General features: G+C 57.8%; 3 protein-coding genes, 3 non-coding genes and 2 pseudogenes across 7 annotated transcripts; 4 read left to right on the top strand and 4 right to left on the bottom strand.

Moving 5' to 3' along the window:
* The first annotated feature begins 1,522 nt into the window (after positions 1 to 1,522).
* Positions 1,523 to 1,715, top strand: LOC130727195 (U2 spliceosomal RNA). Its single transcript, XR_009015223.1, has one exon. It is a non-coding gene; the product is annotated as a U2 spliceosomal RNA (small nuclear RNA).
* Positions 1,716 to 2,217: 502 nt separating this feature from the next.
* LOC130721888 (uncharacterized) lies at positions 2,218 to 2,587 on the bottom strand (annotated as a pseudogene).
* A 266-nt stretch (positions 2,588 to 2,853) lies between these two features.
* LOC130721893 (uncharacterized) lies at positions 2,854 to 4,958 on the top strand (annotated as a pseudogene).
* On the bottom strand, positions 3,978 to 4,289 carry LOC130721889 (uncharacterized). Of its 2 annotated transcripts, XM_057572482.1 has the most exons (2): positions 4,245 to 4,289; positions 3,978 to 4,193 (listed from the first exon to the last, which is right to left on the bottom strand). In XM_057572482.1, the coding sequence occupies exons 1-2, from the start codon at positions 4,287 to 4,289 to the stop codon at positions 3,978 to 3,980; spliced, it is 261 nt and encodes an 86-aa protein (XP_057428465.1). The 2 variants fall into 2 exon arrangements, with proteins under 2 accessions (XP_057428465.1, XP_057428464.1); XM_057572481.1 differs by having other exon boundaries at positions 3,978 to 4,289.
* Positions 4,959 to 5,481: 523 nt separating the features above from the next.
* LOC130725229 (uncharacterized) lies at positions 5,482 to 6,550 on the bottom strand. The gene is given in 3 exon segments (XM_057576477.1): positions 5,482 to 5,660; positions 5,663 to 6,099; positions 6,204 to 6,550. Coding segments are annotated over 3 exon segments (963 nt in total).
* Positions 6,551 to 7,816: 1,266 nt separating this feature from the next.
* On the top strand, positions 7,817 to 7,935 carry LOC130727046 (5S ribosomal RNA). The gene has a single exon (XR_009015088.1). It is a non-coding gene; the product is annotated as a 5S ribosomal RNA (ribosomal RNA).
* Positions 7,936 to 11,364: 3,429 nt separating this feature from the next.
* On the top strand, positions 11,365 to 11,557 carry LOC130727194 (U2 spliceosomal RNA). Its single transcript, XR_009015222.1, has one exon. It is a non-coding gene; the product is annotated as a U2 spliceosomal RNA (small nuclear RNA).
* Positions 11,558 to 12,062: 505 nt separating this feature from the next.
* LOC130721887 (uncharacterized) lies at positions 12,063 to 12,434 on the bottom strand. Its single transcript, XM_057572480.1, has one exon. It carries the CDS (start codon positions 12,432 to 12,434, stop codon positions 12,063 to 12,065), a length of 372 nt encoding a protein of 123 aa, XP_057428463.1.
* Positions 12,435 to 12,928: the final 494 nt, after the last annotated feature.

Below are 12,928 nucleotides of genomic sequence, written 5' to 3' on the forward strand. Positions count from 1 at the left end.
CGCCACTCGCCCGAGGCACACGCCCCACCAGCAGACACAATAATGGGAGAGGTTAGGTTGGCAAAGTGTTGAAAACGCCACCAAGTTGGAAAATCGGGCATAGGTTACCCGTCGGGCCCGAGGGACGACCTCCGGACAAGCACGTCTACCACCAGAACGGTGGCCGTGCGAGCCGGGTACCAGAGTTTCTCAAGGTGTGGTAAGTATAAAGAGATAGGGGAAGAAGTGGGGGGGAGGGGGCAAAAAAAAAAAAAAAAAAAAAAAAAAAAAGAGTCCAAAACGCTAAATTTTTTGAAATTTGGGCAGGGGTTCCCCGTCGGGCCCGAAGGACGACCTCCAGCTGGCACTTTTCGTGCCAGCCAGGTACCAAAATGTGTCACTGTGAGTAGTAGTAATAACATAGAGAGAGAAAGGGGGGGGGGGGGGGGCAAAAAAAAAAAAAAAAAAAAAAAAAAAAAAAGAGTCCAAACGACAAAAAAAATGAAAATTTGGGCAGAGGTTCCCCGTCGGGCCCGAAGGACGACCTCCAGCAAGCAACAATCCACCAGAACGGCGACGTGCGAGCCAGGTACCAAGTTGAAATGACCAAAAGTGTAAGAAATATCTCCTCGCATTGCCACCATATACACACGAATCTCCTCGGATAGAGCACACCACCATACACACTCATCGGATTCACGGCACTACAAACGCACACGCACACGCACGCACACACACACAACTTTAGGTAAACTGGAGTTGCGACTGTAGGCGAGGTGGATATACTGTATTTCAAGTGCAGGTTTCCTTCCCCCACCGGTTTTCCGCGAAAAACCACTGCAGCCAGCCAGCCGGGCGGCGGCGCTGCTCTCACCCTTCCATTCCAGAAATCGCACGGCCGTCGACGGGCCGCGCCGGACCCTCCCCTTCGCTCGCCTCTCCACTTCTAGGAACTGTCACCGGCGCTCCGCGACCCCCCCTTTCGACTGCTGGTCATCTCACGAACCTCGCCGCCCTCACTGGCGTGGCTACTCCGTGTCTACAGTGATACCCCCTGCAAGTCCTAACCTCACTTCAACAGGGTCTTCTTTCTTCACCCTTCCGCAGACCGAACCAACGGGTTTCCCGCCCAGGGCGTTAAATTGGGCACGGAGCGACAGTGCGACGGCCGTGCTGCTGTTGGGCGCCGCAGCGCTAACCCGTCCAGGAGTACCCTTCCGCCGGGGGATTACCGGATTACATCGGACAGGTCGATCGGGACCCCGCCCCGGGCCGCCCCGGGGGCCGCGGCTAGCCCTGGGCGCAACCCCGGTAAGTCATGTTCATGTTTTAGCGTTATTCTTTCGAAATTGCAATTGGATGTCAACGCGGGAGTGGGCGCTGTGCTGTGGTGGCTCGGGGAGCATGGAGTATCGACGGACGGCCGGGCCACGCCTCGCGCGAGACAGAGCTCCGCTCCCAGCCCACATCGGCCTCTTCTGGAGGTTAGTGGTTCATCTACCTTATTCAGCGTTTTTCAAGTGCGTTTTATTCTGTGTACCTTATCGCTTCTCGGCCTTTTGGCTAAGATCAAAGTGTAGTATCTGTTCTTATCAGCTTAATATCTGGTACACTCCGCATTGCGGAGTCAGAATATTAAACTGATTTTTGTAATCCGATGGAGTGTTGGGTGCTTGCACCACCTCTATCACGGGTTGTCCGGGCATTGCAGTGCCGCCCGGTTCGGCCACTATAATAATAAATCATACTCTCCTCTCTCTCTCTTATCAAGTATCGGCTGGATAACTCGCCTCTGCCGACTTGCGTTAAAACGCACGGCCGCAAGCGGCGCGCGGCGGCCGGCCGCGGGTGCCCTACCCCTCCCCCCTCTCTACTCCGCCAGCCTCTCGTCGCTACGTTACGGCTAACGCTACGCGCCCAGCGGTAAAGACCGCGTTCGAACGAAAATAAATACGCCAATACGCTCGTCTACTCGCATAGGTAAGTAATCGCTTTCGCAAAGTCCCGCGCGTACAGGTAAGTAATACTTCATCGAGGACAACTTTATGCCGTGGCGTGTTTATCTCGTTGCCGCACGGCCAGGTAAGTCCCGGTAGTGAGTGTAACTTGTCTTAACGACTGTGTAAGGTAGGTATAGGGGGTAGATAGTCTTTGTTGAAGTTTATCCTTACGGAAAACATGTTTTAGCCCTGAAAAGGGCTGTTTATATAGCAAAGACGCTCGGGTGAACGAGTGAATTTACTTGGAGGATGTGTACTTGGTCACAGCCTTGGTGCCTTCAGAGACGGCGTGCTTGGCCAATTCTCCGGGCAGGAGGAGACGGACAGCGGTCTGGATCTCCCGAGAGGTGATGGTGGACCTCTTGTTGTAGTGGGCGAGACGGCTGGCCTCGGCGGCGATCCTCTCGAAGATGTCGTTCACGAACGAGTTCATGATGGACATGGCCTTGCTGGAGATACCGGTGTCGGGGTGGACTTGTTTCAGCACTTTGTAAATGTAGATGGCGTAGATTCCTTCCTCTTACGCTTCTTCTTCTTATCTCCCTTGGAGATATTCTTCTGGGCCTTGCCCGCTTTTTCGCGGCCTTTCCGGACGTTTTGGGTGGCATGGTGTACGTGTGAGCGGTACAAAGACACGGAGCACAGTGATGCGGACACCAGCCGACTTTCTTATTTATGTAAACGCGGTGCGCAGCCGGCGCGCGCAGGATCGTGCGTGCCGTCCCCCCACTCCGAGGTGCCCGAAAACGAGCGGCCAATCGCGCGGCAGCAGCGCAGCCAGCAGCGCGCCGGCTGCGCACCACGAATCGTATATAAGCCTAGGTCGACCCTCGCCGAGCATCACTCTCGTGTACTTTCCGGCGTCCTCACGGTCGTCGTCTCGTCGTTCTCTACCCAAACTCTCCAAACATGTCCGGTCGCGGCAAGGGTGGCAAGGTCAAGGGAAAGTCCAAGTCCCGCTCCTCCAGGGCTGGACTCCAGTTCCCCGTCGGAAGAATCCACCGTCTTCTCCGCAAAGGAAACTACGCTGAACGTGTCGGTGCTGGTGCTCCAGTGTACTAGCCGCCGTGATGGAATACCTGGCCGCTGAGGTCCTGGAATTGGCAGGAAATGCTGCCCGTGACAACAAGAAGACAGAATCATCCCCCGTCACTTGCAGTTGGCCATCCGTAACGACGAGGAGTTGAACAAGCTCCTTTCCGGCGTTACCATCGCCCAGGGAGGTGTCCTGCCTAACATCCAGGCTGTGCTCCTGCCCAAGAAGACCGAAAAGAAGGCTAAGTCGCCTCCTTTGACGGCAACCTCGTTCAATCGAGTACCAAAAAGGTCCTTTTAAGGACCAACAAAACTGTCTTAAAGGACATCCTACAACAAAGACTTACACTATCCCTCCTACCCCCCTCTCACTATACCCTAGCCGGTCACCCTCCGTCGATTTGGGCTCTTTACCTTTCGATTTGACCGAGTTAAGCATTTTCGTTTGCGCTTAAGCACGCTTAAGGTCACCCATCGCTTAACGCGACTTATCTCGACGCCCGTGTGCGACACGGACTTTCGACGGCCCGTTGCGTAGTACTCGTCGCCTCTACGACTTTTATTTCGCACGTCAGTCGCTCCGACGTCGCGTTCGTGAGTTAAGCGGCGTTAAGCAAGTTGAGCACGCTAAGCGCGGAGCGGCGAGCGCCTGCAATCGGGCGGTTAGGCCTCCCGCTCCACACACTGCCGAGCGGGTTGCATACCTGCAAGGCAGTGCGCGGCGGGCACCTCGCCGCGAAATCGCAAAGTACCGCCGTGCGCTTTCGTACATGACCGCTGGGGGTTAAGCGACCACTGGGACGCGTGTGCAAGTGTTGCGAGAGAGGTTATATTATGTTAGGGGAGGATAAGTTAGGTTAGAGACGTCTTTGTCGAAGTTTATCCTTACGGAAAACATATTTTGGTCCTGAAAAGGACCGTTTTGATTGGTTTCCTCGAAGAGGAAGTAGGGCCAGAAGGTGCTTAACCTCCGAAACCGTACAGGGTACGTCCCTGACGCTTGAGGGCGTAGACTACGTCCATGGCAGTCACGGTCTTCCTCTTGGCGTGCTCGGTGTAGGTGACGGCGTCACGGATGACGTTTTCAAGGAACACCTTGAGCACACCACGGGTCTCCTCGTAGATGAGACCGGAGATACGCTTGACTCCACCACGGCGAGCCAGACGACGGATGGCGGGCTTGGTGATTCCCTGGATGTTGTCACGCAGCACCTTACGATGACGTTTGGCGCCACCCTTTCCCAATCCCTTTCCTCCCTTGCCTCGGCCGGTCATCTTGACAAAGTGCGAAGTGTACTACACGAAGGAGCACGTCGAACTGATGCCTCGCCAGCGGCGCGCCGTCCTTTTAAAGGCTGGCGGCCGCGCGCAGCCCGACGAATCGGGGAGCCGAACGGAGCAGCGCGCTCGGCCAGCCAATCGGCTGCCTGCTCCGCCGCCGCCCGGCAGGCATCGCGCTCCCTACAAAAGAGAGTCGCTGCGGCGGCGCGGGCATCAGTTCGTCGTCGTCAGTCGTCCCGAACACTCTATCGCCATGGCCCGTACCAAGCAGACCGCAGGAAGTCGACCGGAGGAAAGGCGCCTCGCAAACAGCTTGCGACCAAGGCCGCCCGTAAATCGGCCCCTGCCACCGGAGGAGTCAAGAAGCCCCATCGTTACCGCCCCGGTACCGTCGCTCTTCGTGAGATCAGGCGTTACCAGAAGAGCACTGAGCTCCTTATTCGCAAGCTGCCTTTCCAGCGCTTGGTGAGGGAGATCGCCCAGGACTTCAAAACCGATCTTCGATTCCAGTCCAGCGCCGTCATGGCCCTCCAGGAGGCCTCTGAGGCTTACCTCGTTGGTCTGTTTGAGGACACCAACTTGTGCGCCATCCACGCCAAGCGTGTCACCATCATGCCCAAGGACATTCAGCTCGCCCGCCGTATCCGCGGAGAGCGCGCTTAAGTGCCCTACCTGTTCTCCTCTCGGGGAGAGCAAAACAAATCAGCCCTTTTCAGGGCTAAAACATGTTTTCCGTAAGGATAAACTTCAGCAAAGACTTACCTACTTACCTCTCTACACTACCCGCACGCTCTCGTCCGATTGACGTAGTTGACACGATGAATAAATATACCCCGATACGTACTCGCCCCCCCCCCCCCCCCTGAATCACGTTCTGCATCGCGCGCTCCTCCCCGGAGAGCCGCCTTGCCCGTACTGGTAGGCAGCCCGCTCGCCACGAGTGACGAGCGGGTAACCTACCCTCTCCATGACAGGCGCTCGCGGGGTGGGTCGCTCGCGAGCAAAGTCGTGGAGAACGGCTTATCGAGCTTATGATTCGTTTACTGGTGTATGGGAAAGGGGTAATTGCGTCTTTGTTGAAAGCTGCCCTCTCGGGAGACTTTTGTTAGCCTTGAAAAAGGCTGTTTTGCGGCGCCGGAAGGCGCTGCGTGTTAAGGCTAGCTGGAGAGAAAGGAGTGAAGGCTCTTCACTTCTTCTTGGGTGCAGCCTTGGGCTTGGCAGCAGCCTTTTTAGGCTTGGGGGCCTTAGGCTTCTTCGCTGCTGGCGCCTTGGTGGCCTTCTTGGCCTTGGAAGGAGACTTGACCTTCTTAGGGGCGGCGGCCGCCTTGGGCTTCTTCTCGGCGACGGCCTTCTTGGCTGGACGGGCTTCTTGGCGGCAGCGGTCTTCTTGGCGGCGGCGGGCTTCTTGGCAGGGGCGGCCTTAGGCTTCGCAGCAGCCTTGGGCTTGGCGGCAGCGGCAGCCTTGGGCTTGGCGGCGACCTTCTCGACCTTCTCCTTGGAGGCCAGCTTGAAGGAGCCGGAGGCACCCTTGCCCTTGGTCTGGACGAGTGCGCCGCTGGCGACGGCGCCCTTGATGTACTTCTTGATGAACGGGGAGAGCTTCTCCGCGTCCGTCTTGTAGTTGGCGGTGATGTACTTCTTAATGGCCTGCAGGCTGGAGCCTCCCCTCTCCTTCAGGCTCTTGATGGCCGAGTTGACCATCTCGGCGGTCTTGGGGTGCGCGGGCTTGGCACGGGGCTTCTTGGAGGCGGCCGCGCTCTTCGCGGGCTTCTTCGGGGGGACGCCACGACGGCAGTAGCTTCGGCTTCAGACATGGTGAGAGAACACGACGGAGTTGACGACGAACAACGAGCACGATGCTGACGACAGGGATGGCGCGTCGGGCCCCCAGGACACTCACTATACTACACGACCTGATCGACCGCGCAGACGGCGAAGACCTGCCGCCGCGACTCTCCCCGCGAGCCGCCGTCGACGTGCTCGCGCTCCCTTTCCGACCGACTTTTCACCTGAAAGGACGGGCCGCCCCGACCCGTCACACATACCGACGGATAGCCGAGAGTGCGGGCTACGTGGCCGTGACGTCGCCAGTCGCAGCGCACGCCGCGCTCTATGCGAAAAGGGGCGCGCAAAACAGGGGACCACTCCCTGAGCCCGACCTCGGTCGCGTATTTTCCGCATTTACGCCCGTTCCCCGGCGCGCGGCGCCCGGGGGACGCCACGGGGGCGTAGCGACAACCTTTGCGAACACCCATGCCGATTCGCAAGTCGCTACGCCACAGGCAGACGTTATGAGTGCGATCATAGGAGAGCCTGCATCAAACAAACTTGGCGCCCTCCGACAGACTCGTCGCTCTCGGAGCAGCGCGATTTCCTTCACGCCTTGAACCCCCAGGGTGAACGTTGAACGGGGAGTGGGGACAGACGTACAACCGAATGCACGAACTGCCGCGTGCATTCGCCGACGGCGGGAATCGAAGCTGGCGAATCGCACGGAGGGAAACAGCCTCCGCCCATCTTACGCGCATTCCACGAGCGCACCGTCCCTATCTAGCCCGTGACCTGGATTCGTTTGCTCAGTCGCCGCACCCCCATCAACCGGACTTGGTAACGTGACAGAGTGCGTGTCACGACGGCGTCACAAACGTCGATACCCCCGCGATGCCGATCGGCCATTCGCACGCGCATCCAGTACGCCGGTCGTTCGGCCCGGCCGGAGCGAGGCGCTACCCCCCGACCACCAGGCCCCATCAGACGGTGCCGCGTGACGGTCACGCGCGTGGCAGTCACCTGCGAGGTGGGTTAAAATGGCGAAGTTGAAAAAATGCATCTCCGATGCACACTTGCACATCGAAGATCTCGGACCGAAAGGTAATTCGGCCCCTACGGTTCGGAAGACTCAAGCCTCGATGCGGGCAGAGCAATCGTCATCGTGGCGAATTTGACTCATCCGTTTCACGTTTTGCGGTCACACCCGTGACGGGCGGTCACATGTGTGACACGGTCGGATGCGTGTGACCATGGAGCACACTGCCACGTTCTTGAAATTTCGGAAATATCACTCTACTGGCCCCGGCATCGACCGGCCGTCCACGGGAGGCCGTGCGGAAATGGTTGGTCGAGAAAAAGTGCGATGGTCACGCCGTTTCTCATTTTACGGTCACATTTGTGACCGGATGGTCACATGTGACACATGGTCGGATAGGTGTGACCTCAGAGCACAACGTGGCGTTGCCGGATTTTTGAAATGACCCCCCCCTCCCCTCCACTGCAATTTGAAATTCCCGAGGATGGGCAGAAAAAAGTGGCAAGTCTAATCATTATTTACACCGGGACACTCCTTTTACGATTCGGGGTCGTTTTCCCGCGCTTCAGGTCGTAAGCGATTGACCCTGGCGTTCCTTGCGAAAAATGACCATCTTCGATGTGGGGTGACCAGGCCTGATTTTTCATGACAGCGGCCAGGTAGAGCGGTCCCCGAAGGAGCCCGCTCAAGTAGACAACCACACACAGGCTCTCTCGCCAACGACCATACCACGCTGGGTCTACCGGTTCCCTTCCGCACACCGAAGTCAAGCAGCGTTGGGTGCGGTTAGTACTTAGATGGGTGACCGCTTGGGAACACCGCATGCCGTTGGCATCTTTTTGCCTTCGTACATGTTTGTTGAATAAATATTTGTGTTATCACGCACTCGGCCTCCAACGGCGGCAGCCAGCTCCGCCAGCCCAGCGGCCGCTGCTCTCCCCCTTCCACCGCGCGGCGCGCCGACGGCCGCCGCAACCATGCACGTCAGCATGTTTGAGTGTTTCAGAGCTCCGCTGCACGATTCCAGCCTGCTAGACGCTACGCCCCGCCACTCCGCTGCCCGTACTTCAAAAACTCCACCCGGAAGGCGTGACCCCGTGCCCCCAGCAACCAGAGTTGATCCGATGCGCAGCTCCGTGCGACTTCCTGACGAAGGAGGACACTCGCGGACACGTAACACCGAGAGGTCGCCGCGACGACGAGCGCGGAGGAGCGCTCACACGTCCTGCCGGGCCGCTGCCAGGCACTGCACTGCCGGGGCCGGGGACAGCAGAGGCGAGCCAGCGCGGAGGACGCTGCCCGCCCGGGACCCCCCCCTCCCCCCCCTCGCCTGCGGGCCGCCTGCCAGGGGCCCTCAGGCCGGCTGCCTGAGCGGTGCGCGGCAGCCGCCACCCAAGGCCACGCCGCGCACCAACACCATACTGTACATGATTACAGGGAGACTACAGCTACATGCAGCAGCCCAACCCACGGCGCAATCACCTCCGTGCTGCCCGTGGCACGACCTGCTCGCCACCTTCACGAGCCACCGCCGCGCCCCCACGACCACCTGGCCGCCGCCCTGCCCGTCCCCCTGCACGCCATTACGCCGACCCGCCGCCCGCCCGCGCTGCCCGCCGTCGTGCCCACCACGACCCTGCCCTCGCGGCACGCCTCCGCAGTGCCCACGCCCCCGCCCACATCATGCACCCATGCGGCCGCCACGGTCAGAAGTACTAGTCGGCGGGTACTAGCCGGCGCCCCCTCCGGCCAGCCAGCCGGCAACCACGGCGCTACCCCGCTCTAGCAGTGACGCTAGCGGCCCGGACGCCCACCGCACTCCGGCGACCGAGAGGTGGCCTACCTACACGGCGGGCCACCACCAGCTCCGAGCGGCGGGGAGGGCGGCTGCCATACCCCTATGGCGGCCGCCTGAATAACCTAAGTTAAGTATTGTATTTTAATGTAAATATGAAAATCCTGTACATAACATCCTTTGTAATCAATTAACTAATCACATTGTATATATTTATCTGTTCTAGATCATAAGAGGGGCGGCGAACCTATCGCCTCACGCCCTGCCCAGTCCCCCCTCAGGGGACCAACTTGTACGCCCTGCCAGGAGGCCGTCGACTTCGGCGGAACCAACTGCCAGGGCCACTCCCCGTCCCCCTTCCGGAGGACGACATGTGCAGCCCGCGCGGGGGCCCCAGGCGCCCAATGCCAGGGGAACCGCCTGCCCGGGCTTACTCCAGCGTCCTCACCCAGAGGACATCTTGTGCGACCCGTGTGGGGGCCTCAGGCGTCCAATGCCGGGGGAACCACCTGCCCGGGTCTACTCTCCGTGCCCCAAGGGGCTGTTATGTGCTGACACCGGTCGCCATAGGGCGGCCATAGCAACCTGGGGACTGGCAACCCCGGGCAATCAACTGATAAAACCGAAAAGACACTCAATCAAAATCAACATCAAGCAATGAACTTATAACCTCAAGGCCCACGGGCAGAGGCAACAATCACGAAACTCTGTAAAAAGAAAGAAAAATAAAAGCCTTTTAAAACTCGTAACTCGTTGGCATCTTTTTGCCTTCGTACATGTTTGTTGAATAAATATTTGTGTTATTTGTTGTTGTCCTTTTTTTTGTGTTTTTTTCATTTTTTGCCAAAATTTACCCCCCTCACCCCCCCTTCCCCACCCCCCTCCAACCACCCCATCACCGACATTTCGCCACTCGCCCGAGGCACACGCCCCACCAGCAGACACAATAATGGGAGAGGTTAGGTTGGCAAAGTGTTGAAAACGCCACCAAGTTGGAAAATCGGGCATAGGTTACCCGTCGGGCCCGAGGGACGACCTCCGGACAAGCACGTCTACCACCAGAACGGTGGCCGTGCGAGCCGGGTACCAGAGTTTCTCAAGGTGTGGTAAGTATAAAGAGATAGGGGAAGACAGTGGGGGGGGAGGGGGCCAAAAAAAAAAAAAAAAAAAAAAAAAAAAAAGAGTCCAAAACGCTAAATTTTTTGAAATTTGGGCAGGGGTTCCCCGTCGGGCCCGAAGGACGACCTCCAGCTGGCACTTTTCGTGCCAGCCAGGTACCAAAATGTGTCAGTGTGAGTTGTAGTAATAACATAGAGAGAGAAAGGGGGGGAGGGGGGGGGGGGGGGCAAAAAAAAAAAAAAAAAAAAAAAAAAAAAAAAAAAAAAAAAAAAAGATCCAAACAAAAAAAAATGAAAAATTTGGGCAGAGGTTCCCCGTCGGGCCCGAAGGACGACCTCCAGCAAGCAACAATCCCACCAGAACGGCGGACGTGCGAGCCAGGTACCAAGTGTGAAATGACCAAAAGTGTAAGAAATTATCTCCTCGCATTGCCACCATATACACACGAATCTCCTCGGATAGAGCAACACCACCATACACAACTCATCGGATTCACGGCACTACAAACGCACACGCACACGCACGCACACACACCACAACTTTAGGTAAACTGGAGTTGCGACTGTAGGCGAGGTGGGGATATACTGTATTTCAAGTGCAGGTTTCCTTCCCCCACCGGTTTTCCGCGAAAAACCACTGCAGCCAGCCAGCCGGGCGGCGGCGCTGCTCTCACCCTTCCACTTCCTAGAAATCGCACGGCCGTCGACGGGCCGCGCCGGACCCTCCCCTTCGCTCGCCTCTCCACTTCTAGGAACTGTCACCGGCGCTTCCGCGACCCCCCCTTTCGACTGCTGGTCATCTCACGAACCTCGACGCCCTCACTGGCGTGGCTACTCCGTGTCTACAGTGATACCCCCTGCAAGTCCTAACCTCACTTCAACAGGGTCTTCTTTCTTCACCCTTCCGCAGACCGAACCAACGGGTTTCCCGCCCCAGGGCGTTAAATTGGGCACGGAGGCGACAGTGCGACGGCCGTGCTGCTGTTGGGCGCCGCAGCGCTAACCCGTCCAGGAGTACCCTTCCGCCGGGGGGGATTACCGGATTACATCGGACAGGTCGATCGGGACCCCGCCCGGGCCGCCCCGGGGGCCGCGGCTAGCCCTGGGCGCAACCCCGGTAAGTCATGTTCATGTTTTAGCGTTATTCTTTCGAAAATTGCAATTGGATGTCAACGCGGGAGTGGGCGCCTGTGCTGTGGTGGCTCGGGGAGCATGGAGTATCGACGGACGGGCCGGCCACGCCTCGCGCGAGACAGAGCCGCTCCCAGCCCACATCGGCCTCTTCTGGAGGTTAGTGGTTCAATCTACCTTATTCAGCGTTTTTCAAGTGCGTTTTATTCTGTGTACCTTATCGCTTCTCGGCCTTTTGGCTAAGATCAAAGTGTAGTATCTGTTCTTATCAGCTTAATATCTGGTACACTCCGCATTGCGGAGTCAGAATATTAAACTGATTTTTGTAATCCGATGGAGTGTTGGGTGCTTGCACCACCTCTATCACGGGTTGTCCGGGCATTGCAGTGCCGCCCGGTTCGGCCCACTATAATAATAAATCATACTCTCTCTCTCTCTCTCTCTTATCAAGTATCGGCTGGATAACTCGCCTCTGCCGACTTGCATTAAACGCACAGCCGCAAGCGGGCGCGGCGGCCGGCCGCTGGGTGCCCTACCCCTCCCCCTCTCTACTCCGCCAGCCTCTCGTCGCTACGTTACGGCTAACGCTGCGCGCCCAGCGGTAAAGACACCGTTCGAACGAAAATAAATACGTCAATACGCTCGTCTACTCGCATAGGTAAGTAAACGCTTTCGCAAAGTCCTGCGCGTACAGGTAAGTAATACTTCATCGAGGACAACTTTATGCCGTGGCGTGTTTATCTCGTTGCCGCACGGCCAGGTAAGTCCCGGTAGTGAGTGTAACTTGTCTTAACGACTGTGTAAGGTAGGTATAGGGGGTAGATAGTCTTTGTTGAAGTTTATCCTTACGGAAAAACATGTTTTAGCCCTGAAAAGGGCTGTTTATATAGCAAAGACGCTCGGGTGAACGAGTGAATTTACTTGGAGGATGTGTACTTGGTCACAGCCTTTGTGCCTTCAGAGACGGCGTGCTTGGCCAATTCTCCGGGCAGGAGGAGACGGACAGCGGTCTGGATCTCCCGAGAGGTGATGGTGGACCTCTTGTTGTAGTGGGCGAGACGGCTGGCCTCGGCGGCGATCCTCTCGAAGATGTCGTTCACGAACGAGTTCATGATGGACATGGCCTTGCTGGAGATACCGGTGTCGGGGTGGACTTGTTTCAGCACTTTGTAAATGTAGATGGCGTAAGATTCCTTCCTCTTACGCTTCTTCTTCTTATCTCCCTTGGAGATATTCTTCTGGGCCTTGCCCGCTTTTTTCGCGGCCTTTCCGGACGTTTTGGGTGGCATGGTGGTACGTGTGAGCGGTACAAAGACACGGAGCACAGTGATGCGGACACCAGCCCGACTTTCTTATTTATGTAAAACGCGGTGCGCAGCCGGCGCGCGCAGGGATCGTGCGTGCCGTCCCCCACTCCGAGGTGCCCGAAAACGAGCGGCCAATCGCGCGGCAGCAGCGCAGCCAGCAGCGCGCCGGCTGCGCACCACGAATCGTATATAAGCCTAGGTCGACCCTCGCCGAGCATCACTCTCGTGTACTTTCCGGCGTCCTCACGGTCGTCGTCTCGTCGTTCTCTACCCAAACTCTCCAAACATGTCCGGTCGCGGCAAGGGTGGCAAGGTCAAGGGAAAGTCCAAGTCCCGCTCCTCCAGGGCTGGACTCCAGTTCCCCGTCGGAAGGATCCACCGTCTTCTCCGCAAAGGAAACTACGCTGAACGTGTCGGTGCTGGTGCTCCAGTGTACCTAGCCGCCGTGATGGAATACCTGGCCGCTGAGGTCCTGG

The sequence above is a fragment of the Lotus japonicus genome, chromosome 6 (assembly GCF_012489685.1).
Source record: "Lotus japonicus ecotype B-129 chromosome 6, LjGifu_v1.2".
NCBI lineage: Eukaryota > Viridiplantae > Streptophyta > Magnoliopsida > Fabales > Fabaceae > Lotus > Lotus japonicus.